This window comes from Oryzias melastigma, linkage group LG11 (assembly GCF_002922805.2).
Source record: "Oryzias melastigma strain HK-1 linkage group LG11, ASM292280v2, whole genome shotgun sequence".
NCBI lineage: Eukaryota > Metazoa > Chordata > Actinopteri > Beloniformes > Adrianichthyidae > Oryzias > Oryzias melastigma.
The window spans coordinates 8,745,404-8,772,811 of NC_050522.1; the positions used below are offsets into that span (position 1 = coordinate 8,745,404).

The 27,408-nt window shown below is 37.4% G+C and overlaps 1 protein-coding gene across 8 annotated transcripts in view; it reads right to left on the minus strand.

The window, feature by feature from the left end:
- LOC112163508 (cytoplasmic dynein 1 intermediate chain 1) overlaps positions 1-27,408 on the minus strand; it is a 70,331-nt gene that overhangs the window by 30,201 nt on the left and 12,722 nt on the right. For all 8 annotated transcript variants that reach the window (XR_002917282.2, XM_036214226.1, XM_024299948.2 and 5 more), the window contains 4 exons: positions 14,983-15,081; positions 9,651-9,822; positions 8,503-8,602; positions 8,248-8,373 (listed from right to left, as the gene is read on the minus strand). Coding sequence is in view for 7 of the 8 variants with exons in the window: in XM_036214226.1 (XP_036070119.1) it covers positions 8,248-8,373; positions 8,503-8,602; positions 9,651-9,822; positions 14,983-15,081 (497 nt within the window). In the remaining variant the exon portion in view is untranslated. The remainder of the gene's footprint in view (positions 1-8,247; positions 8,374-8,502; positions 8,603-9,650; positions 9,823-14,982; positions 15,082-27,408) is intronic.

Sequence of the window (27,408 nt, forward strand, 5' to 3'; positions counted from 1 at the left end):
GATCATATGGTTAACAGTAATATTAATCTAACAGATTCAAACAGATAAATGATTTTGTTCAGTTTTCATAATAACAATATCTAAATAATGTGAATAAATACATAACATAATTTTGCTGAAATTGACTGAAGAAGACAATTTTTTTCCTGTTTCCAATACTATTAATTTCAACATTTAAAGATAACCTAAAATCTAAGGAACAAACAGACATAAACAAAAACATTCCTGCTTAATGCTCTCTTCTACCCTCACAGTTTCCTCCTTTACTGAAATATCTTTAACCCCTCATAGGTACAAAAAGGAGATGCTGGATCAAATCAAGAGACTCTTTTCCATTTGTTTGCTTTAAGTTTAAAGTTTTATCAGTGTTGCCATCTGACGAACTAAATCACTGACTAAACTCTGAAAAAAAACACAACTCAAGCAATCGTTCACCTTATGTTTTTAGGCTTTGTGACTATACACAGCATTCAATATGAGACACAGCTTTGTAAAAAAAACTGTCGCTATACATGCAGTGTTTCACATTATGACGCATGCTACACTTGTTCTGATGGAAACAATATTGATGAAGATGTTAATAGTTTAAACATTTTATAGCTGAAATCTTAAAATAACTCTCTTTGACTCAAAAGGCTCTCTTCCAAATGAAGGGTTACTGGTGTTAAAGTCCAAGTTGAGTTGCAAGTCTTTTCACATTTTTTCAAGTGTCTAAAATGATCAAATTCAGGACTTAAGTCCAAGTAAGCGACTTGAGTTCACAAAGTTACATATCTGCACATATTGTAACGGGTTTAGAAAATCTAAATATGTGAGGAGAAGATGAAAATGTTTGAAAACTTGTCCACAGTCATATCCTTTGAAATAAGGAGGAGAGGTAACATCTGGCGTGTTATCAACACTCAGTTTAAAAGCTAGCATCCTTGTGGTGTGGAGGAACATTCATGCCTGTGGAATGGGAAGCCTCCACATCTGGAAGGGAAACATCAGAGCTCAAAGTTGTATACATAAGTGAATAACAAAAACCAGCTCAGTGGCCAACTGGTAGTGTCAACTCTGAGACTGGGAGGCTGCTGGTTTAAATCCACAATCGGGTCATATTAAAGACACTAAATATTGGACCCAAACCCTCCTGTCGACACTTAGTATCAAAAGCTGAATTGGAGAATCATGCCGCGGATCAGACTAGGCCTACAGCACATCCTTTCCTCAGTGGATGGATCAAATGAAATACACAACTTTTATATACTTATACTACTGGATTTTATGATTTTTTATTCCAGAGAAAGCTCGAAAATAACACACAAATCATGGTTTTATGGAAAAACATTTCAGTCCTACCTCTAGTTTAAACCGTAAAAGCTTGACAACAACCCCAGCATTAATATACCACAAAAAATTATCTAAGAAATTTGGATTTTGGGGCAGCTCAAATTCTGTTGTCAGAGCAGTAAGTTTTGCTTAAATATTTTTATTGTTCAACAAATAATCGATTTAATCGATTTAAAGATTAAGCAATTCTTTTAAGAGTGAAAGAAAAAAATAAAATGTAAAAAGTGAGAAATCTTTATTCTTTTCTCTTTTGTGGGGTAAGTATTGTCCATCTTGGGTGACGATAAAGTGAGTCTTAGTTGAAAAAAAACCCCATAGAGGCCAGATAGAGCACGCTCTACAATATATCATCCCAATCTCCATGCTGTATCCCCCAATCTCTTACCGCACTCATCTGTTTTCCACTCTGCATTATCAGGACCAGATGGATCCAACTGTCTCTTCCTGCATCCAGCCTTCGCAACCCCCCTCCCCTCCAACCACCTTTCTCTACTTGGCTTCACTCGTTTATGACACCCCACAGATTTTGTCACTCTGTGGTTTCTGGCAAGGAAAGAGAAAACCAAGCCAAAGTCTCCATTTCAACAGACAAACAATGGAGTTAGAGCATAAGGAAGAGGCTCTGGGAGCACAAACAGGTCGTTCTTTGCCTCCTTGAACTGCTATTAGTAAATTTTCCACATCTTGTTTGTTTGTTTGCTTGGCTCACATCTTCAGTTTTATTGGTGTCTGTACAGAACGTGCATTGTAAATCAAATACCATGCCATAAAACATCCAGTTAGTTCTTCTTTTTTTTTTTACTACAGAAATACACAACTTCAGGATTGCCTTGTGGGTGACTGGCCACCTACACTCTGCGATGTAAGTTCCCTGGGACCCCGATTAGGACGAAATGGATGGATGGAAGAAATGAATGGATACAAGCTTCCTCTTAAGTCTCTCCAAGAGTTTGTACCATTTTTTTTTTATATTCTGTGTTTTGATGGCAAAACTCTGATCATTAAATAATTTTTCGAAAACATGTAAAATGTTTGCTTTCGTACAACTGTTGGTGGTCATTTAACTGTGAAATAAGTTATAAGTCAATACTGAGTTCAATGGTATTTGACAGAACAGAATAGACTACTCTGAAATTTTGAGTTAAACTGGTCCCTTATTGAGGTAAGACTTTGGCCGAAGTTACAAGATTAGACCCAATTGTGACAATGTAGTGATGGATCCAACTTTCAGGATTAAGGGAAGCACACAAGGACAAGAACCTACAAGAGTGGCAACTCTTTCCTAAAGAGGACTGAGCCCGACCTATGATCTGGTTGATTCTGAAACTATTTTTTGAATGATGGTGTCCAAAGTTTATGGTAAACAAATGTTGTCATTATACTCAGTTAAAAAATATTCGCTAACATTCCAAGAGCTTACTTTGTATTGAAAACAGCCTTTTTTTTGTGTGCAGCCTGTTCAAGAACAAAATTTATGTTGGCGTCCTACAGCACTTAAAGTCCCCCTCCATGCATGTGTGGCATTTTTCCAATGAAAGAATCAGGGGTGGGGCAACTCAGCTCAGCACCAAAAGCCACGCCCCCTCAGAAGAGATTTTGCAAACAGAGGCTTCAGATCAACATTAAAAATGACTTTTTAAGACATTTAGGTTGTGGGATTTTTGTTGAAAATGTCATAATCATAATTTAAACACTTCTGGGAAAGTTTTTTTAAATAAAAAAAAATTGTCATAGAGGGACTTTAAGTATCTCATGTACACCTTATGCATACGGCATTCACAAGGTCAGTAAGAGGTCAATATATCCACCTTACAAACAACTAGAGTGTGGCATTAGGGTACCGTACAGCATCAAACAGGCGCCCTAAGTGCGTTTATCTTACATTATCCTTTTAAATATTTCACGACAATCGTACGTTCCATTTTCATGGCTTCCCCTGAGGTGGACTTACAAGCCTCAAAGGACGCTCCTCTCTAAAACCCTCCACGGACCTTGACAACCCAAAAATCTGCAGTACCCATGTGGGTCTACCCTGGACAGGAGCATGTGACTAAAGCTTTAAATGTTGTGTTACACAACACTGGTCACAGGAGTCAGTGTTAACGGTTGTTCTTTGTTACAGTTTGTGTGCTGCAGATGTATTCAGTTCAGTCGTGCTGGCTCATGAAATGTTAACAAGTGTTAAACTTGCATTGTCCATTGAAATAAATAGAGGAACAGTAGTTCAGGCTGAAGCTTATTCTGCACTAACACACCAGTGAGGATAAAACATGAGTGGCTCTCCCATTCGGCTCCAGGCAGTACACTATAAAAGATAGAAAGTCAAAACATGTCCTTACAATCAAATGGAGACGTAAGCATTTGTACAATTTCACTTCAACAATAATGTGGAGCACTTTACCGAGCGACCCTAATGTGACAACTAAACAATATTAAAAAATGTCTCCAGTGGGAAATGGAGTAACACATTGAGAGTGTTAATGGGTGTAGACTGTGTTGCACTTCAGGTTCTTGATCCTAATTTAAATATCATTCTGTGTGAGTTCTTGAGCCACTGTGATGTGTCCAAACAGAACCTTTAAAGACAGTCAAAAATATTAAGAAAAATAATTCATCAAGTAGATGTGAAGTCAAACTCCAGGCCCCGGCGTCCAGAGTCCTGAAAGCTTTTTTTTTATTAACTAAGCTGCCATTTTAGCTTCTAATTGGTTGAGTAGCAATCAGCTGGTCGGGCTGGGTTTATGACTAACCAGCAGAATGCTAGTCCTCGAGGGGCCCAAACAAGGCAGTGATAATTCAGCCAAGTGTTTTGTTTGACAAGTTTTTTGTCAAATGAGAGCCCAAAACAATAAAAAAACATATCATTGGGCTCTGCAACATATTGCCAAAACAATTTTTGCAAGAACCCCTAATTGTTCTTTCCTAAACGCCACAAACACAACAAACTAAAGCTGTGTTTGAATGACCTTCAATCATGCAAACCAAGACTAGCTTATTCAGTGTACAATGTTTACTTTTTTATTTACTTGTTATTGCAAGTGAGATTGTAGTGATGATATAATAAATTTGGTTCAACTTTGTTCTTTAGAAGTTAAAACACTATTTTTTGTTTGTTTTTAGCAGTTGTCTCAATTCAATCTACAGGGTTCTGAATAACTAAACAACAAAAAGTCTGACTTCAATAAAATTCCAATCTTAAAAAAAGAAACCCACAGCCTTCAACAATAAGGGCCTATGCTGAATCCAATCTAGACCACAAACCCCAGCTCTCCACTATCAACCTGCAAAGTCATTCTTTCTCATAAATGTGCATATTCACCACAGCAGCACATATGGCTGCTGCAGGCACATGCATACACACTTTAAGTTACTACCTATCCATCTACTAGATGAAAGCGGCTTCTGTGGGCAAATCTGAAAAACCAAAATGGCTGAAGTGATGTTAAACACTGCCTTCCAACTGCAGCAGCATGTGCCAACCCAAAGTGCAATATGTGCGTGTGAGGGGGCTGTATGCATATAGTGTGTGATTACAGATCCAGAGAGGAAACATGTGGCTGCCCTCTATTAGTCTTGCTCGGGACAGAAGATTGGAGCCAAAAAGCATCAGAGAAAGTAGTAAAAAGAAGAAGAGGCACCAGTTCTTGTTGTTCAGGGGCTTCAGGAGAAGAACACGCTTCCACATTTATATCCATCTAACTGCAGCTAGCTCAAGTACTAACTCTTAGACCGAACAGGCTCTTGGGTAGAGTTATTTTCTGCTTTTCTGTCTTTCTTTAGTGTTTACTTGTCAGAGCTGGCATGAAGCTCAGCTCAGAACACAGAGTTCTAGCCCAAGGTCAGCCGCTGACTTCACTGTCAACACATCATTTTGTTTAATCTCTGTTCCGAACAGTCTGACAGAACCATCAAACCAAAGTATTAAAAATAATCTATAGAATCTCTTTGGAGTAGTGATGTGGGCATGTTCCAGAGAAAATCCACCAATCAGCATAATGTGGAGAGGCACAACAACCAATAAGAACAGAAAGAGGAAACAACACCAAAGATGCAGAGACACATAGTTTTAGGAACCCTTAAAGTCCCACATCTTTTGATCTATTTTCAAAGTGCTCCTTTTAATTATGATTATGTCGTTTTTAGCCAAAATCCAAAAACTCGTCTCGTTTTCTAGGACATGGTTTCTGCAGAACAACAGTAGTTTATTAGTGCATCGTTGCTGAGTTCTGGGTAGGACTGTTGGGGCTGAGTAAACCCACCCTCACTTCCCATCATCTCTTTGTATGCACGCTCACAAACACAACCTAAAACAACTGGTGCAACAAAAATTGGAGCTATCCCATCGAACAGTTTTGATCCAGATGCCAGCTCAGACCAGGATAACAAAGACGATCATGGATGTAGTCGCCTCAGAATGGAGCAGGGCTGGGAGCTTGTGGCTTCCCAATGAATGTCCTACATCACACCTACAAGCTTTTCCCAACAACATATTTCTGTCAGCTTTACAATAATTCAAATAACAGAATAAAAAAGAAGCATTTTAAGCTTTATTTTCTTTATGTGTCCCCCATCATCTGAAAAATGTCACAAAAACACAATTTTCATCGAACTGGGTCTTTAAAAATCTAAACTTTTATTTCTCTGGTCGTTCTTTTGAATTTTGTAAATCAGAAATGTTATCTGTGATGATTTGGGAAAAAAACCCGCAGGAAACTTTTAAGATTGTAAAATAAACCCCTTAACTGAATTATACTACAGAGCTGTAGATGGAAGAAAAATTATTTGAAAACTCAGAGTAATAGAGAATTCAAAAGGACAAATAAGTAAAAACTTCAGTCTTTTTCTTTGTACGTTGTTCTACTTATTTTCCCTAATTATGTCTATGAAAGAACTTGACTAAGTAAAAGGATCTCATAGCTGTATGAAGCCTAACTGGCTAAAGAAATTATAAGATTTAACACTAAATTGGTAAAGAGTGACTAAAGAAAGAACATTACTATAATTTATTTCTGTAATAAAAAATGCTGGCCTTGGTTCTTGTTTCAGACTTTAAGCTAATCAGCTTCAATCAAACAATCAATCAACCAAAGCCTTTTAATTTTCTTGAAAACAATAAAATGTCATAAAAATGATAGTCAGTTTTAATTCACATAGCTGAGATAAGACCCTTTTTTACAACTTACACAAACATCCTTGATCTCAAATGTCTCCTCCTTAGAAGTAGCAATTTCCCGTCAGAGCACAACCGAAAGCCGCAATATTTAAGTCTTATGTACATGCATCATGCAGATTTTATGTCAAAACCACATGGAAATTCTCCAGAAACATTCAAAATAAAATGTTTTTTTTTATCTACTTGTGCAACCACATGAATTTGAGCATGAACATAAAATGTTGTGTTTACAGATTTTAGTACGTAAGAATTTTACTGGGAAGCAAGTCTTACATGGGAAATTTCATGTGGAAATGCTTGTGTTGAACATGTGGTTCTGTCTTTGAGAACGTTAAAATTATAACACACATTTACAACATTGATTTATTTGATTTTTTTTAAACAAACATATCTATGGAGGTAAATGTGTTGCTTTAAGGTGGCATCTGTGTGATGTGATATGAATGTGTGACATTTTCTAATATGTCAACTTATGTTCTATATCATGCATACTAATCAAGTCAGTCTGAAGGTTTTTTACCTTTAAAAAATGTATTTATTCCTCCATTTTTTGTTAGCAGGTAAAGTAGACTAGTAACTTAAAAGAACATTTTAGTTAAATTTATGTTCCAAAAAAACAAGAACCGTCCTGCGACAGACTGGCGACTTGTCCACCGTGCATTCTGCCTTCACCCAACACTAGCTGGATTAGGCTTTATCCAAAAAGGGATAAAGCAGATTAAGAAAATGGATGGATCTATAGGTGCCTTCAATAGACCACACTATTCTCTTTATCAAATTTCTGAAGAAATGTTGTTATTTTCACTTCTCATTTACAATCAAGTTATCCCCCATATTTTTAGCAATTTTTTCAAAAATGTTCCCATAATTTGCTGCTTTTTATTTTAAGATTTTCAATATAAAAAGTGCATATTTGTATATATTTCAATTACAATTATTTAATAAACAGGAAAGGATTAAAACGATCAGGCTTGACTCAGTTTAAAACTGGTTTTCAGCTCTGCAGAACATAAAACTCCAAACATAATGCACAGCAAGACAGACAGAAACAAACGCACACTCAAAGACAATACAGTCTAATTAAAAATATTTTAATAATAAAATTAGTCCAAGATAAAGTAATATATACTTTTGTTAAAAATTGAAAAGAACTTTCAAACCCAGAAATGTATTTGTTTATTTTCAAAAATCAACATATAATTTGGTGCAACTAATGTATGAATTCTGGTTGTGCTTGCTGACACTGAAATGATTTTCTGTGGTATAAGGCACTTTGAAATCTGTAAAAATCTTCAGTACAGCTATGTAAACTGGATACCCGGAGCATTATGGCTGCCATAGTCAGGAGCCTTGCAGAGTGATATGAACAACGCTGAGAATATTGCGAATGAGTAGGAAAAAAGTTTGACTTATTACCAGTGTTGCACTCTTCACAGAGGCTGACTAATTTAGAAAAAAGAGACACACATGAACAAAAGAGTTTCCTGGAAAATATACAGAACTTCCCATCAACCCTTTTGACCAATCACCTGCTGCCTCTTAAGCAATCTAAGCATTCTAGGTTGTGTAGTCATAGTACATTATATTTTGTTTTGCACACTACCGTCCAGAGTCCCCAAAAAACTCCAAGGGAAAGTGAGGATAAAGGGCAAAAGATCCCAATATTCATAAAAATGTTGAGAAAGAAAGCAACGATGAAGGGAGAAAACAAACACTAAAATATAAAAAGAACTCAAAGTTACCTGACAGTGAAAGATGTATTCAGGTGTGGCTTTTTTAAATTTGATATTCCAAACCAGTGCAACGCCGTCTGGTTCATGGGGGGCTTCTTCATTGTTGTTATAGGAGGCAACCAACAACTCGGGATACTGGTGAACACAACACACAGGCAAAAATTAATAAAAGAAGAATCAACATAAAAACTAGTCTACATTTTTTCAACAACAGAGGCAAAAAAATATATATATTTAAAAAAATGAGACAGTTTATACCCGCACCTGAGGGGACCAGTCCAGACAGGTGATCACACGATGTTTGGACCAGTGTTCGTCATAGAAGACTCTGCTGAGGGACAGTCTGGAGCCACTACCCATGTCTCTAAAAAACACCAAAGATGTATAATCAATTTTGAGTGTTTTTTCAAGTTGGCTGAGTGCTATTTTAATATTTCAATAAAATTGGTGCCTGATGAGGACATGTAATAGATTCAAAACAGTATAAAGTAGCAAATGAAGCTTAGAAAATATTAGAACTGCAATAGCATTCGTTTTTGTCACTTCCCTGATAAAATTATACATGTAACTTTGTCTTATATGACAATAATGCATTTATTTTTTTTTAAAGAGAATACATACATTTATTAATTTGTATGTTGTTTGTTTAAAGGTGATGAAAAGGGTTTTAACATCTTGCGGTGTTAGTTCATTATTTATGTGGTTACTTATCCTTTCAGAAAACTGCAACACAACCGTTTTTAGTTTGTACTTGTGTAAGTTCTATGAGGGTAAAGATACTTGACTGCACACAATCTTTAAAGTACTCCTTACTACCAAACATGCATGGGAGCTTGAGACCATTAAATAAATGTGAAACTCTCAGGAAAATGTAAGCCACAAAGAGGGTCCTCGGGGAGAGGAAACCAGATTCGACGCCGAGCATTGGGCTGGGACCTGTTTTGGACATAAAATGTATTTACCATTGGTTTCATGCTTTCCTGCTGCAGCGGTCAAAGCTGGAATGAGATTTCGACAGCATCCTAAAGCGGCTTGGCATGTCTGACTCTCACAGCTTCAGCCAAGGCTTTGATAACCTCCATCTGACTGACACAGGCAGTGGCTCAGATGTTAGCACAATGCTCTCAAAGCTGTGATGTTTATCGGTTCACAGGGGTCTTCAGCCCTCAAAGAGTGTGACTTCATTATGAAGACATCCTTTTGGAAGATCAAACAAAAGAATTCAAGCCCCAAGAGTTACTCAGTGGCTATGAGTCACTTTTAGCACAGTTGAAGATGCATGATAAAGTTAGTGCTCCCATATCAAAACCACCACTTCTTTCAGACTCCCGGTAGAGACAAACAAACCTACTTTTGAAAAGAGACCCTAAATATATTATTTTAGGGAGACATGTCAGGTGTTAACAGCTCACCCTTCCTTGTCCTCAAGGTTTCGACCACTATAATCAAAGTATATGTCGCAGTCTTCAGCGAGGGCTCTCTCCATCACTCGGATGCTGCCCTCAAAGAAGCTTTGAAACTCAGATGAATGCAGGATCTGTTGTCTTTCCTCCTCCGTGAGCTCTCTCAGCATCGGAAATGAGCCTGTTGGAAAAATAATCTGATTAAAGACAAATCATATCTTTATTCACGTTTTCTTTAGAGGTGTAGGAAAATACAAATTCTGTGAAATATTGCAGTATTTTATTGGTCAACCCTTATATCGATTTCTAATGCTGCTGAAACAAATTTTTATTATTTATCTATAAGCAAGCATATAGTTCAGCATCTTCTGTGTCCCACTCAAGCCCTGACCCCAGCATACCTCTTTCAGGAGCACTGCACCAAAGCAATTACATAGCACTTTATTTTTACTTACAGAATCCGATTGGTGAAGACACATTTCAATTTTTTTTTTTTTTTTTACTAAAACAAATATTTTGGAAGCCAGGCAACATTGTTGAAAAATGTTTTCATACGTTTTATCAAAGAAAAGGACTTCAAGTTTTCTTTGGGTAAAAGCAACTTGGGTCTGAGATCCAGTTGTAGTGCTTAAGCCTTTAACACAGAAGATGTCCTCAAGACAACAAAATAACACAGGCTCTTTGAACAACCGTAACTCTTCAGTCATCCATGTGATCAGCACAAATCAGCTGATTTTAATGCAGCGCCGGGCAGGCTTTTGGAGGAAGTTCGGTCCATGAAGATCTTCACTCCCTCATCTGAGCTGACATCCAGTTCAAAACGATATGGCTGGACATTATTGATATTGCTTGACATTCTTATCTAGCAGTGGTGAAGATTTACACGAGTGAAATACAGAGCTATCATAATCAGACAGGGGGTGATCAGGGGCGGGGCTATTCAGGTCAGCTCCAAAAGCCACGCCCACCAAGAGGAGATTTTGGAAAATGAGGCTTCAGATCAACATGAAAAATGGCTTTTTAAGACATTTATGTTGTGGAATTTTGGTAAAAAAAAACAAAAACAAAAAAAACAACGTCCTAATCATAATCCAAACACCACTGGGAATGTTTTTTAAAGGAAGCATTTGTTAGAGGGGGACGAAAAATTGTGATTTATCAAATTGGTAGACTCTTCCCAAAACACAGCCCTAATTTTACCAACATCTATAGTCTCAAAAATAAAATGTGGAAGTAAAATATAAAAGTAAAAATGTAATTTTCCTTCTAATAGAATCTGTAAATGTTCAACATAAGTGAAAAATGTTTTAATGATCTTTTTTTCAGAGTTTATTGTTACAACACTGATTGAAACATTTTGAACCAGCTGGATGTTGTCCAGCAGCAAGGATTTCTATCAGTAATTCCAACACATTTTGACATTTGTTATGATGAGTAACCATGACAATTGGAAAGCTGTTCACATTTGGGAACAGCTACTTCAGAAAGCCAAGTCATGACTACAATGGAGCCCAGATCCAGATGAGTTGCAGAGGAGACATCGGGGCTTTAGGCCAACAGCAGAAAACAGAATTAGGAGGAAGTTGAAACCAGTTCTTCCGCTGATCATTTTGGAGAATGTGAGATGTTTGGCACATAAACTAAATACACTTGGAGTACAGACAAGGACACAGCTGGACTATCATGCAGTCAAAATATTTCAAACACAGACACCTCTCTGTCCAGCTGTCAGGCTATGAAAGGCATAGAAATCATAGATAGAGCGGCAAAGAAAGAAAGGCTGCAATTCTTCACAATAAATGGTGTAATCGTGAACTTGCTATAGTTAAGAATCAACTCTGCAAATGGAATATTGATCTATAGGCAAGGAGTTTTGTTCAAATTATCTACTAAAAGAAGTCAGACATGTTACTATGGATTCACATGTACACTTTGGGAGCATCAGTGGTGTTTCGTCATATTGACTTTGCTCGCAGTGACTTCGATCATCATTGAACTGAATACTGGGACTTTTGTGTTGCTATCAAAGCAGGGCCTGTCACAGAAAAAAGAATAATGTTCAGCTTTCCAGGCATCAGCGTGAAGCTCAGCCAATCACATTGAAGCTGACCAAGGGAGATAGCAGCCAATACTAATGTATTTGCAAGGTCGGCCTATTACAGGGTTGTCTATGAGAAAAAATAAGGAAAAAGCAGCAACATATGTGTACAATCCTTCATTTTTATATCTGCTATATTAAGCTCTGAAGTAAAACCTGGAAATAATTAGCAAAGATAGTGAATGAATCTGGTTATTTTCACAAATATTATCAGAAGATTCTTTACAGTATGGTGAAAAATAAGAATACTTACCATCTGCCAAAGCTTTAGCAGTTAAAACTGTCAAAGAAATCTGGCATTTCATGACAAAAAGTATGAAATCTCAAATGTTATAATTTTATTAAAATCGATATATTATCACTTAACTTCACTCAAGAAATACTAGTACCTGTCCTTGAACCGCCACCTTAACGTGGTGGAGGGGTTTGAGTGCTCGAATGGTCTGAGGAGCTACGCTGTGTGGAGCTTCTGCCCCTGGTAGTAGATGCAAGTAGATGCATAGTAGACCTCTATATTCAGATATCTTTCAGAACACTATTGATAGACATCTAATAGAGTTGTCTGAGATGTCCAGTGGACATCTACAATAGATGTCTATTAGTCATTTAATACAGTGTTCCCCAAATTTTTTGTGGCTGCAGACCAGCCAACCCCTGATCTAATAGACAGCTATCTACTGTAGATGCATATTAGCTATCTAATATATCTATTATAGATGCCGTAGATAACTAATAAGCATCATGTGTTCTGTGGGAAGAAACTACCAAAATGGCTTTTTTATTACATGCAAGGCATGATGGGACTGCAACACATTTAGCTGTGGGAAAGTCGTTTGCTAGAGATCTAAACCGAGATATGCAGTAAGATTTGAAATAGCCATGATTTAGATATCTAAAAGATGTGTCTGTGCCTAGTGAGTGAATGCTGGATTTATGAACTTTTGTGTTAGTACAATGAAATCCATACAGTTATTTTTTAAAAATATACAAAACAATCACAAAAACAAAAGCATACTTAGGATAAATTTAAAAAAAAGTTCTAAATCTATCATGTTACTAATACATAATACTGACATCACATACTTATAAAGTAAGGCATGCATAGATGTCACCAAGTGCTGTAAAGCAGCATGTGGTGTAGCTGTGAGATCCACATTCCCTTCATCTTCATGAAATGCAGAATCACATGCAAGACTCAATAAACTACAAACAGTTCCTAATACATCTTTCCCAGTAAAGTCCCAGAGCAAAACTTCATAAACATGAGTAAAAACAAAGCCCTCTGAGCAGCTTGTCTGCCTTTGAACATAATGGCAGCACAGCATGGAGTCCGGTTTTTAATGTCACTGTCCCTAAGCGCACATGTGATCTTACACACTCACACACATGCAGATAAACAGTACATATAGAGACCTTTACACTGCCTTTTGACTTTGATCCCCCATCCCTTTGTATTTCTTACAAGTTGTCAGAAAAGACTGAGTGAATCGAGTGGGAAAGATCAAAGACCAGTCGTCCTAATAGCCTGGATGGAGAGGAGACAGATGGCTGTGTGTGTTTATGGGAGTATATGCGCTTTAATGTGTTTGTCCACTTGATTTTGAGTTGGATGCTCACTTAATCTGCCTAGATACAAATATTCCTATCAGTCTGTATACTTAGTGTGTTCTTTAATTCAATTTAACCTTAAACCCTTTTTTGAATGATCTACTCTTCCACATGAACCATTGACATGCACATGAATGGAGACACACGCATGCACACTTCTTCATTGCTCCTCGCTTTGAAATGTGACCAGGGGGTCAAGTGAGAGATTTTTAATCAGCGCTGACCTCCACATGCCATAGAGCTGATATGCTGACCCCAACTGTAACCTACCCCGCCCTCCGATCTGATACACCCACTGACTGGCAGAGGGTGTCACACATGAGTGGCCATAGTTCATGACGGATTGACCAGTAGCATGAGGGAAGTGGTGGGAGGAAAGAAGCCAGGGACAAAGAATGAGAAGTTTTGTGTCTTTGCAACAACTGATGGCATAACTTTAACAGCCCATCTGTCGCGGGAAGCATTAGGAGCTAATTCAGACTGTCTTTGTATAATCAAATGTGCAAATATAATAAAAAAGAAGAACAATGGACAGGTCAACTGTTGGAATGCGATGGTAAACATGGTCCCTTACATGCTCATATGTTCCTAGTTTTTAATGTTTTATGTGAAGTTTGCTTGTGTCCTTCACACCTCAAGTCCATCACAGCAGAAGTTTGTCAATAAACGTGATTCTGATGGTTGTTCCTTAAAATCCATCACGGTAGAGGTAGTTTTTCTCACCATGGTCACTCAAATGTAAACTAAGTAAAGAAATTGATTTCTTCAGTGAAATACGAGCCTTTACAAAAATACTGCTAAAATTGCTTGTAAAATCTACGGTGGCCAACATGGCTCACATAAATGCAAAAGCCACAACACGACGATAAAAGCGGAAGCACGATGAGAAAAGCCGACAACACAACGGAAATAAATAACTGCCTTTTTTCTAAAATTCCATTCAGTTTCAAGCTATTGGCGCTGCTTGAAACTTTGAACATTAACTCGAAAGGGGATAAAATAAAAGTAAAATGAGGGGAAACTTTTGTACTTCTTTTAACTAGCAGCTGCGTTCTTTTAATTATTGTCTTGATTTGAAAAAAAAACCGCATAGCTATGAAGCTGGAGTACAGCAGCCACAGCCGCTGGAAAGTTCCGTCTGCGTAGAGCAAACGAACGCCGCTGGGTTGGCTGCGGCTCTCTATTTTCCGGGCCGTGATTGGAGCGGCAGGGGGCTCTGTTTGCTGGGCAACCAATCCTGGGCAGAGTGAGCTTTCCAACGGCCATGATATTCAGGCTCCATGGCTATGACATTTACTTTTTCAAATCAAGATGAAGACATTGATGCTAAATGACTTAGTCATGTTTAAGAAAAACAGTATTTTTACAACTTTAGAATTGGATTAGTTGTTTTTTACTCCATCCATCCTTTTTCTAGAGCCTGTCCCGGCTACTGTTGGGCGAAGGTAGGATTTTAACCAGGGCCTTCTCACTGTGGGGTGAGAGCACTAACCATTCTGCCACCATGCAGCCCCTATTTTGCACTTTAAAAAAATGAAATTCATTTAGTCAAAACCTCTTACATATATATTTTTTATTTTTTTGGTGACTACAATCTAAGTTTATTTTTTTAGGACTTTGAGACTGTCTTTTTACCTTCTTTATTTTCCTTGGTGTCATCTTCATCCGGCTGGTCCGACTCTGAAGCCGGCTTCGTTTCCATCATCTCTTCATCTTCTTCTTCTTCTTCCTCCACTACAAGAGAAAATAAAAAAAGGAGAGAAAGAAAGAGAGAACCCTTATGTTAATCAACAGCTGTTCCAATTTTCCTCAACCTCCTGCTGCTAGTCTCCTCCCCAACCGTCTAAGCAAAATAATCATTCCCAGACATGCACTGATACACCTGAATAAAATGCACTCGTACAAGGTTTAATTTATAAACTGTTTTGCTTTAAACCAAACTTTAAAAAAGGATTCTTTAACTTCCAGTTGCATAGATTGTTAATCTATTATGTTGGTAATAGATCACACGAGTGTGAATTCTGGCGAGGTCACAAACACACACAAGCCCAGCAGTAAGTGTGCATTTTCCTCTGTCTTTCACCTTTGACTTCATGAAAAGAGATCCAGTGTGTGTTTGTGTGCAACAGGGGATTCCCTCTGCCTTCACTGCAATCAGTGTCTTCATCTTCTCAGGATTTATGTAAAAGAGTGTGCAGTGTGAGTCTGGGGTTCAGGCATGTCGGGTTGCTGTCAACACAGGCACCTGCTTGTCAGCTACTGCCCCACCATGCCTCAGGGGTATGTGTTGGTAACCCTCGCAAACCTCTCCCCCTGAAACACATGATGAGAGTCATGGGGCCTCCGGGAAGACCTCTTAACACCCTGACACCACCAGCAGACACCTGTGGTCTGCCAGCACACATGCTGCACACACGCACAATCTGTCTTTCTCCTCCTCCCAAACACACACGACCGAGGCCCTCGCCCGCGGTGCCAGGGGTGGCGAGAGGTTAACCGGCAGGGTCAAGCTCACAACGGCGGCTCAGTCCGTTGGGAGGAAGTGACTACATCGCATCCTCAGAAATGTCAAGTCTCCTTCTCACACAAACAGAAACGCACATAGGGTGTGTTTAACTCGGCTGGTGTATGGCCCGGGGCACCTTTAAAACCACTCGCTCTTTCAGCTCAACGTGAACTGTCCTTTCAACACTCACATAAGCTTTTGATGAACTCAGCACATCTCTTCATGAAGCTACAATTACACTCTGTGCTCACGCTAATGATTTTACCATTATCCAATGATCATTTATCCAACAAATTTCAGCTTTGCAGCACATCCTTTCCAATTCATATCTGTTTTCTTTTAATTGCACTTCTTAAAATCATGCATGATATACGACTTTAACCTTCATACTCTGCTTGCATAACAAATCACTAAACTTAATCAAGTGCATGGTGTTGGGGCCCTATCCAAGTCAGTGGTTAACTGCCAGCTGTAGAGATCCAAACACAAGTAACCCACTAGAGAAGCCAGAGAGGACCAGACATGCAAACTGCCGAGCTAACTCCATCTCCAAGCTGCCAAAATAGACATGCTGCAAGCAGAAACAACCGTTTTTCCAGCTCCTTCTGTCTCCATGCTTTTATTTTTAGAACAAAATGTCTTTCCAAAGTTACATTTTTAGTCATCTATCAGTCATTCCCCTTTTCACGTACTCAGGCCATTAATTTGCAAAGCTAAAGAATGCGCAAAAGAAAGCAGCGCTTTATTTTTCCTGACCTGACATGACCGGTCCGGTGGTTGGAATGTGTGGTGATGGGAATGGGAGGAGCGTAAAGAGTGGAGGGAGACCACAGAGAGAAGCGGTCAAACTGTCAACCCGTTGGACCGCACATGTCTGGAGAAAAGCACCGTAATTAATGGCCTTTGGGTTACCTCACTAAGGGGAGATGATCCAATTCCCATCCGAAGATACTGCTGATGTTTTCCCCAGTGGTCATGCATCAAGTTATTCTGTCATAATGCTGCACCAAAAATATCTCTACTATTTCCTAAGATTGATCTCAAGATCGAAACTGTGAGACAAAAGAAAAAAGTATGCTGATGATACACAAAAATATCATTAAATACGAAGCATCAACCAAAGAGGACAAAATTACGTATTACTGTGTTTTAGAAAAAGAGAACGTCTCAGTGTGTTTTACAGTTTCTCTTTAGGTATTAGAACGCATACTTGCTTCCAACTCATTCCAGTCACGGGATGCTTTCTCTTTCCACCAACCGCTTAATACCTCTGCTCACTGCAGGATGACCGTTTAACGGGAATCCTCCCCCTCCACACAGGCAGGGGTCCACCTTGATGAAACTCTGCTTGGGGGCGCCCGTTTTGGCCAGCTTCACGCCCCGGGTAATGATATCCTCGGTAGCCCCAGTCGCTGCATCTGGCTGCTTCAATCTTCCCCCTTGGCTGCTTTCTCGTGCTGACCAGGTCCAGTCAATTCAGAGTAGCGCAGCAGGTATGCAGGTACAGCAAAGAGGTTTATAGAGCACACGAAAAATGTGTAAAAGTGTAAATGCAGAAAGAGCTGCGCGCCACACACAACTGCAGCTGTGTCAAACTGTGTCAACAGATAAACACAGACATGAACCAAATTTAGTGTTTTTGTACGAGCAGCTGAAATGTGAGCACTGGAATGTCATAAAAATCTGTGAATTAGTGTTACTTGACATCAGCGCTGTCACCCTTTTCCTGATCCCATCCATCACTAGCTGAAAGCTCAATAACAAGCATGAATGCCGGAAAGATTCAGAGAGATCCAACAGCTCAAACCACATCAAAGGGGCTCTGGGACACACAAGGTCACACTTTATTGTGATTGCAAATGTCCTGCGGGGTCAGATTTCAGCATCTAGTTTCAGACGACTACAATGAATGCTGCAGGTAAAGAGAGAAAAAAAACAAGAACAAATTTCAGGAACGCCCCCCACAGCAAAAGTTCTGTCTCCTTTGGTAATCTGTGCAAAAGATATGAGGCAATTAAAAATGACTGACTGCTAGGCCTGTGTGAATATACTCAGGATCATTTGTCGCATGAACAGTTAGGCTGAATTTGGTACTAGACAGTTTCAAAATAAACACTTTTTTGTATGAAAGCATACATACAATGTATGCCTGGAGATTTCAGATATTTGGTTGGTCTATCATATTTTTAAACAGCTTTGACTTTCAATTTGAAATGAAATACTCATTATTATAAAGCTTTTTCAATATAGAGTTTGTAAGTTACATTTTAATAGAATTTGCAATTTTGTTTTTTTTAATTAATTGGGCATTATGCTAAAAACATTACCAAAAACAATGTTTTTTATGCGGTTTATTAACACATAAAGCAACCAAACAATGAGAATAATTTCTTTGAAAAAGCTATAAACAAAAGAAAATGCACATTTCTATATCAAATCCCAGTTATTGATGATTTTATAACCCTAAAAATAAAATTACAGCTAAATCAGAGAGGACAAAAATATTGAAAACATATTTTTAAAACTATCAGGAATCAAATGGTGGCTTATATTTCTACAAAGTCAAACTAAAACTTGCACAAAGTGCTTTTTGATGGAATGTATTTACTGTTTTTGCAGATTGCCACAGAAAAAAATTCACTGCAAAAAATAATAAAATGTAAAAATCTTTTTAAAGACATTGTTACTTTTGTTGTTTTCATGCCTGACATGCATTCCAAAGCAAAATGAAGAACTAAATATGAACTTTTTTTGGTTTAAAATAATGTCTATCAGCACAATTATCAATGTCTGAGCAGAAGCAGCAGTAATTCTGGGACAAGCTTTACATTTTTATGGGGAACGTTAACACAAATCTGTTGTTTTACTAGTTTATTATATTTTTTTGAAACATCAGTCCCTTTTTTACTCACAAACACCAACTGAAAAGCAGACAAGGAAGACATGATCACTTTTTAAGAGATTTATTCAAATCTCTAACAAGTTCAGTGAATCTGCTTTTGTTCTTTTGATTTCTTTAAAGTAAGAGAAAAAAACCTTTGTTAGTAATTTTAGGAGTTTACATAATTTTAGTCCACACCCTTTTTTATAAAAAGAAAATAAATAGTAATATAAAGTAACAACTCTGATTAGCACTTAACTGTTATAGGCTAACCAAACCCTAAATCAACTTTTTTTGGCTGTTGATCTCTATAAAAGGGGCTTTAAAAGGGCTGTCTGTTGGTCATTGCCAAATTTTTGACAAATTAAAATAAAACAGGCTGACTCCACCCACAGCTAAAATGTGAAAATCCAGTCCGAGGGGTGAGGCTGAGGAACATGACTGCTATCATTACTGGAACTGCAGATCATGACGTGAGACTTCTGAAATGACATAGGACTTTAATGGTTTGACCACAAAATTCAACTGTAACACCTCAATTCAACCTTTAGGAGGCAGTAAACAGACGGCTTTAGACTATATTTGTAATAAGTAAACAAGTTAATTTTAGTTTTTGAAAAAAACGGCAATGATCAACAGACAGCACTTTTAAAGTCACATTATAGAGGTCAACAGCCAAAAAAAAAAAAGTTGATTAGGTGTTTGGTTACCCTTTCAGTACATAGAGCTAACATTAGCCAACATTCATTTTATTACAGAACTTATTTGTGAAATGAAGCAAAAATGATATTTAGGGATACCGACTAACTTCTACTAACTTTTACTCAAACATTTGCATTATTTCACCTCCAACATGGAAGGATGGAGAATAGCAGCATCAATAGATCACTTTCACCTGCTAGCCTACAGTTGCTATATAAAAGTCCCATATGGAGCGTCAGGACATCCTGTTTTGGCGTGTTTCATTTTAGTGAAGATTAAAGCATGAACAACCTTTTCTTTTTTTTTAGCAAACCCAATCCACAATAAGTGCTAGTGTGGAGAAATGTGTTAGCGCATGCTTGGAGTGATTGGCATAGTTATCAAAGAGCCGTGGGTGTTTGTGTAGAGGGGTGGGGGGGATGATAATAGGGCCCAGGTTTGTCATCAGTTACTTTATGGGAAAAGATCGGCAAACTTCTGTCGGAAGTCAGGAGGTGACTGCTTGGCTGTCACACCCCATCCAGCCCAGAAGTCTTATTTTTTTTTAAAACACCAATAGGAAAAACTAAAGAAAAAAATAGACATGAGAGAGAAGAAGTGGCAGATGTAGGGGAAGGGACTTAAAAGGAAAATGTTTTAGGATTTTAGGGCATCCCACGCACTGGGAATAACCCCAAAACATGATGTAGACATTCGCATGGAGACACACGCTCAAAGTTTGCAGAGGCTTTGGAATACCGCTAGTTAAAAAGACCACAATATAAGCTCTTTGTGCTGAAGAAGGAGGAGCCCAGACAGACATGAAAGGCCTCTCTAATGTGGCCCTAGCACGACACACACTCACTCACACACACATTTATATACACATGTCCACAAAATTGTAGGTCCTCTAAAGTTAATGAAACAAAAACCCACAACGGTCACTGAAATTATGTAAAAATGACAAAAGTAATAACAAAAAAAGTTCTTAAAATTAACCACCAAACTTGATTCCAAATGGTTTTCAATAGAATTATTAAAAAATGAACCAATAAAGCCACAGGGAGCAAAAAAAGACTGCATACCTAGGAAATATTTAAACAGAGTGGTTTAATTATTTCCTTGTATAATCTAATGGTATGATGTGTATCACATTAAACATGGACCACAGAAGGGGAAGAGATGTCCCTGTAACAATAATATTCATAAGTTGTATGAATAAGTATACATAGGGTCAATATTACTGAAGTCAATCTACATCAAGTCTACAATACTTCAATAGAAAAAAGTAGGGATGAACGATATTGGATTTCAGATAAAGACACCTGCAAATATGCTGTCAAATATTTGATATTGATATTTTTTTATTTAAAGACTAAAGAAACACTTTGGAATTTAAATCAACATTAAACCATGTATCTCAGGTTTTCACTGCACTGTTATTTTCAGTCAAGGTTTTAAAGTTTAGTAACTTTTATGGAAATTCTGCAAACAAAACAGTAGTATGTGTGGTGTATATAATCCATAACAGGAGTATCAATCAGTCTGAGACTTGATTTGGCTTCAACTCTACCATGTGCTCTGACGCACAACGTTACCCCTGTTATCCATAACAGCTGTTCACTCTGTGTGTTGGCAGTACGAGGTTCAATCTTTAAAAGTGGCTTGCAGAAAACTAAACAAATGTCAATGCGAGAGATTCATGTAGGGTGTAAAAAAGTGAAAAAGTCAGGTGAACTGACAGGTTGTCATGACACAGTCAACATGTAGAAGTCAGTCGCGTTGATGGATTCAAGGTCACGATGGCCGTATCATCAAAAAACTAAATTGATGAGACCTATTGACAAATAAAGACATTTATTTCATGGTGCTTCCTTATAAAACTCATAGCAAATTGAAGAGACAGATAACAGTAATTGTGACCAAAGAACCAGAAGAATCTCCACAGACATTAAAGTGAACTCCAACGTAAAGGTATATTGGTGTCAGATTGCACCAACCAGTGCTGTTAGAGCCAAAGAGGAATTCAAAGAAGACAACCAAGGAGGACAAAGTGTTGAACATGAACCACTAAAAATGGATACAATGTCTGTTAAAAAGCCACAGAGCTACTGAAAGAATGTATTTTGAACAGATGTAACACAACTGGAAATGTAAAAAAATGAAGCAAATGAATGATCTGGCACTCCTTAGCTGGCAAAAGTTCTCTTAAATCTGATCAGGGTACAATGAAAACCTCATTCTATCAAGGAAATAAGTTAAAAAATGTACTACCAAGTAATGGTAGGATATGGGAAAAATTAGCAACAAATGAACCCCAGAGCATACTGATAACATGTGTTCTGTTTCCACAGACAATGACTGCTGAGGCAGAGGAAATGTCTATGTTAAGTATACATCATTATAACAAAAGTGTTTTTCTGAGGAATTTGCGAGATAATAAATGTAGCTATGTAAGAATATTGATAGTGTTGTTGCATGTACAAGAATTGATAGCTCTGTTGAAGAATTGTTGATAATATTGTTAAAGGCTTTAAGTAAATTTATGTAAAATTTTGTTTACTGTAATTTCAAATTAGATGTTAAATATGCATTCTTTATTGGTCTTCTTGGGTACGTTTATTTTTTCTATGAGACCTTCGTAAAATAAAACATGGTTTTCTTCCTATCAAACATGGAGCTGAAACAAGATGACTGGAGAGGGCATTTATCAAGCCTCAGACGATTAGTGCAGTTGCTAAATGAAGACAGGACAAAAATAACAGCAGGTTTTCAACAGAAAGTCCTCAAACCTGAACTTAATAAAACCTTCTGAAGTCAGTTCAGATAAAAGCTGACAGTCTGTATGAAGTGATCCTTTCATGGTGTTTTAAGGCTCGCTCATTTTAAATATACCAAGACTAACCTCAAATACAAAGGGGGTTTATACAAATATACACCTCGTTTGTCGGAAGATTCATTGTAAAACTTTTCTTGTACAGTATGTATATACACATATACTTCTTGTGTAGTATGTATATATAAACTCTTCTTGTACAGTACGTAATAACTAACTCATCTTGTACAGCATGTATATATATAAACTCGTCTTGTATAGTATGTGTATATAAACTGTTCTTGCAGAGTATATATAAATAAGCTCTTTTTTAGGTAGGTATATATAAGGTAGGTATATATAAACTCTTCTTGTACAGTATGTATAAATATACTTTTCTTGCATATTATGTGTATATAAACTCTTCTTGTAGAGTCTGTATATATAAACTCTTCCTGTACTGTATATATACGTAAATAAGCTCTTCTTGTATAGTGCGTAATAACTAACTGATCTTGTACAGTATGTATATATAAACTCTTCTTGTACAGTATGTATAAACATACGTTTCTTGTATATTAAGTGTATATAAACTCTTCTTGTAGAGCCTGTACATATAAACTCTTCCTGTACAGTACATATAAATGAGCTCTTCTTGTACAGTACGTAATAACTAACTGATCTTGTACAGTATGTATATATAAACTCTTCTTGTGTCTTTTGAAAGTGGTCCATTATTAGGGCCTCTAATAATATTACTTTTCTCAGCTATCCCAAGTGTTTATTCGCATCAAACATTTAATTTTTATTGCTAGGTGTGACATATAGGTATATTATAGCCAGTAATGTATTATTTGAAAACATAATATGAACAAATTTGAAACAAATTGTTTTTTCGGGATTATTTGGGATTAAGATGGATAGTTGTTTCTCAAACATCTCGATAAATATTTGTTCAAACTCAGATGTGCAGGATATATAACCAAAAAGATCCTTATGTTTCCATTTTTTCATTTGTGTCATCTTTGTTGAAAAGTTCATCTATATTATAAACAAAATAATTGAATCAAAAATTCCTATTGGTATTGTTGAGATACCACAAAAACTCCTAACAGTTATTGCACATCTTATTTATTGTCAACAACTTTGTTTATGTAATAGTAAAAGAAAACATTTTAAATGCATAAAACATTCAACACTATTAGAACTTCAAACCCAGTTTGCTCATTTGACAGTGTCTCCTCCCCCCTTTCCATTTGTTCTAATAAAAACTAATGTTAAAATTCATCATGGTTCATCAAGTCATGATTGTCACAGCAGGAGTAAAAATATTCCCCACACAACAGCACATTAGCAGCAGGACCTAATGTAAAACTGCTAAAGCTAAAACCACAGCATGATTTAGATTAAATCATTTCTTTACCACACTTCCCCACACACATCAAATATTGAATGTGTGTGTCTGTGTGTGTGCAGCAAAGGAGACCTAGGTCTGTGGAAAACTTTGTTGAGTGCTGTGGACTCATTGAGTTTCTTTCTGTGGTTTTTTTCCTCTCTTTCTGCTCAGGCTGCCCCTTAAAAGGAGGGTCTGCCAACCAGACCATGCCATGGTCGGAGCCCAACCACAGCTTCTTGATTGAAACCAAAGACTTTCGACTTTCCAAACTCCTCAAAAAACAACAAAAAGAAATAAAAAAACAATGAGGGAAGGATCAAGAAAAGAAAATAAGAAGATCTGAAGCTACTTTAGAAACACATACCTACTTTTTTCAACACTACAGATTATGGCCTGTATTTACCAATCTGATGACAATATGGTTGTATAGTTCAATAAAGGGGTTAAAAGTTTATTTTTTTAAGTCTAAGTCTTTTTTTAAGAAAAACAGACTCCAAGATGTGCATTTTGTATATCTATGAAGCAACAACAACCATCATCCAGTCTTGTATGAATTTTTTTTACTTAATTAGAAGCTGGAAAAGCAGCACATGTTGAAGATTAATTGTGTGATAATTATGTTACTATTATTCAATTTCACTTCATACTGAAACCTCATCAAACCTCTGTCACCTCTGCCCGTTGGACTGGGGGGATAAAATGGTACATGTGTCAAGAGTGCCCCCTTCTGGAGAAATATGAAAACACAAGAGTGCTCCAGATAACCTTGGTAAGTTATCAAAAGCTGATTAAAATTGACTATAAGACTGTAAAATGTGACAACTGTTTGAAATTATAAAATGTAGGTTAATTTTAATCAAACTACAAAACTTTTTAGATATTGGCAAAAAACAACACATTTTAGGAAATCTCACTTAAATTTAATTTAGTGTTTGTGGATTTTGCTCTAAATACAAAGCCATGTGAAAGAAAATTAACTTAATGTTTAAGTGGCATAGGGGCGAGTTGTTGAAACAAACTACCAACTTTCAAATAGAAACCTCTTGAAGGTTGAAAGGATCTTGGAGTGCTGGAGAGACCACCCAAGCAAATGTTAAAGGCCCGGCATTATTTTACACGTGGATCAAAAAATGCAATGGAGGACGAGGTGGGGCGGGATGTTAAAAAGTCAAGTTCAACATAATACATACCAAAGAAGAATAAAAGGGAAAGGTTGAAAGAAAAGGAGGAAACATGAAACTGTATTTTTGCTCATCTTAAGAACTCATCTGATGGCAAATATTATTTTGGATGATGGCAATTTTACTGAAGGGAGTCAAAGTCAGAGGGAGACGGAGAGCGGGTTCAGATGCCCTGCGTGGTGGTCGTGGGAGAAAATTGCAATCAGATGTGACTGACTTGGAAAAGCTAACACACGCTGAAAAAGTGTTGTTTTTTTTTCACTGTTATTCTGTGTTTTTCTAGGCTTGAAGAACTAGAGCATTTGACAAAAATTACTTTGGACTGTGTATCAATTTTACTGTGAAACAGGTGTAAAGGCTGCAGCGTTTGAGAGCAATGATGAAACTAAGCTTTAGATGGTTTAAAAAAAGAAATGAAAACTAGAAGATGATGAGTTGTGCTTGCAGGGAAAACAGTAACAGATTGAAATAGAAAAACTTTAGGTTCGAGTGTGTGCACACAGCACATGCACAGCAGAAATCCAACAAAGTGCTAGCTCGAGGAAAGTAAGCAAACATAAAAACGCTTCTTTCTAAACATAACAGTAAACAATAAACATCTAAATAAATATTTTCTTCTGGGGGTAATGTCTGCATGTTAGCATGGATTGGACCAACAGTCGCACACACAAACATACACAACAGCCTGTTGTTGTTGTGTATGTTGTGTTTCTCTCTGTTTGGACTGCTCGTCTGACTGAAACAATATATGAGACGAGTGCTTCCATATGTGGCTGCCTATACTCATATTCACACTTTCATAGAAGCAAGAAAGATCATATGAGTGTTGAACCTTACCAAATAGAAACAGATTTCCTCAAAATAAAATTTTACAAGAAACACTGTTGATCTAGAAAGCATTGTATTGAGTATTTTCCAGAAAAACAACTGAGTTTCTTTTCCTGGATTTCTGAAAACTCACTGAGTGACAAAACACGCATTATATATAATCAATATTTAGTACCCGACAATAACAGAAGGGCATAATACTGGAATACCAACTCAAACATGTCAAACTAGCTACTTTAATTACACTTTGTCAAATTTTGAGTTGACAGATCTTGAAGCAGATTGTGTTAATAAACACTAAAAAACTTGTTTTTTTCTGAAGATAAGACCATTGACATGTACGTGAGAACTGGACCTAGAGAGTGTGATGTCATCCATACAAAACAGCTTACTAACGCCTCCAACCGAATGAAGTCAATTCAGTTGTCTTTTTTTTTTTTTTTTTTTTTAATAAGGATGCTGCCATGTTGGAAGTAAGCAGTGATTGGTTCTAGTCGGTCTGAGTCTACGTTTCTATGGCAACCACTCTTACCAATCAGGAGAGAGTCTGTTGGAAAGCCACACCCCTACCACTAGAGAATCTGTCAATCATTTCGAAGTATCGATGTGAGACCATTTACTTTTTTTGTAAACATCTGATTGATCAGTTTACAACTTGAATAAGTTGAATTACAGGAAAAAATATCTTAAAAAGACAATTAGGACTAGAAAGAACATGTTTGAAAAAGGTAGAAGAACAAGGATGGTTATTCTGACAAATATGATGACTATGTAGTAGCTGTTTACTTCTCTACAGAAGTCTATGGGATTTTGTCTTCTTGGAACCAGCAGGCACTTCCTGTTTGAAACATGAGGGAGGGGTCACTCAGTTTAAGCAGTCAATGGATTTATCTGGATGTGGTCAAAACAAATTACTAAGGTTTTGCTGCTACAAAAAAGGTTAGCATTAGAATTAGTAGGTAAAGCTAATTATGTAAGTATTTGAGGAAATGCAGATCTATCAGCAAACTTGAGAAAGACCTGGCTTCAGACAAAATGGCGCCTGACATCACGCAACTTATCCTTATCCTAACGCTACACCTATCACCTATCACAAAAAAGTTCAGAATTGTAGAAAAAGTTTAATGAAAGCTGAAAATGGGAAAAAAAACTCTATTTGTTAAGGTCGCAAGTTTTTTTTTGAGGGATAGGGGGGTATTTCCGGTTCTGGTGGTGGACATCCGGTTCTGGACATTGATATCTGCATCTAGGTCCTCTTGACAAAAACTGCAACTTCCTGTAAATTCAGGATCAATTACTCATTTACGGAGCTGCGTGGTGGTTAGCACCGATCCAGGCCCCAGTTCCAATCCCGGCTGTGTCCACAGCTTCCTCCCACAGTCCAAAAACATGCTTCAAAGGTTGATTGGTTACTTCAAAGGTGTCACTAGGTGTGCATGTGTGAGTGCGTCTGGGCCAGACTGGCGGCCAGTCCAGGGTGTACCCCGCATTCACCCAACAGTAGGGGACACGCTCCCCATGTCCCCAAAAGGGATAAAACAGGTCAAGAAAATGGATGGATGGGTTACATCTTGACAAATGATGTCGGGAAAACACCAGTGTTTACACTGTTAACTCACAAATATGTTCCCAGTGGTCATCAATTAGTCAATTTAGAGTTTGAGTTTTAACTGCTTCCATAAGGGATAATGTGAGACTTCTATGGAGAGAAATTAGACTCACTTGGATTTGTGCGTGCATAATACTTGATTTGTGCGTAAATTAGGATTTGTG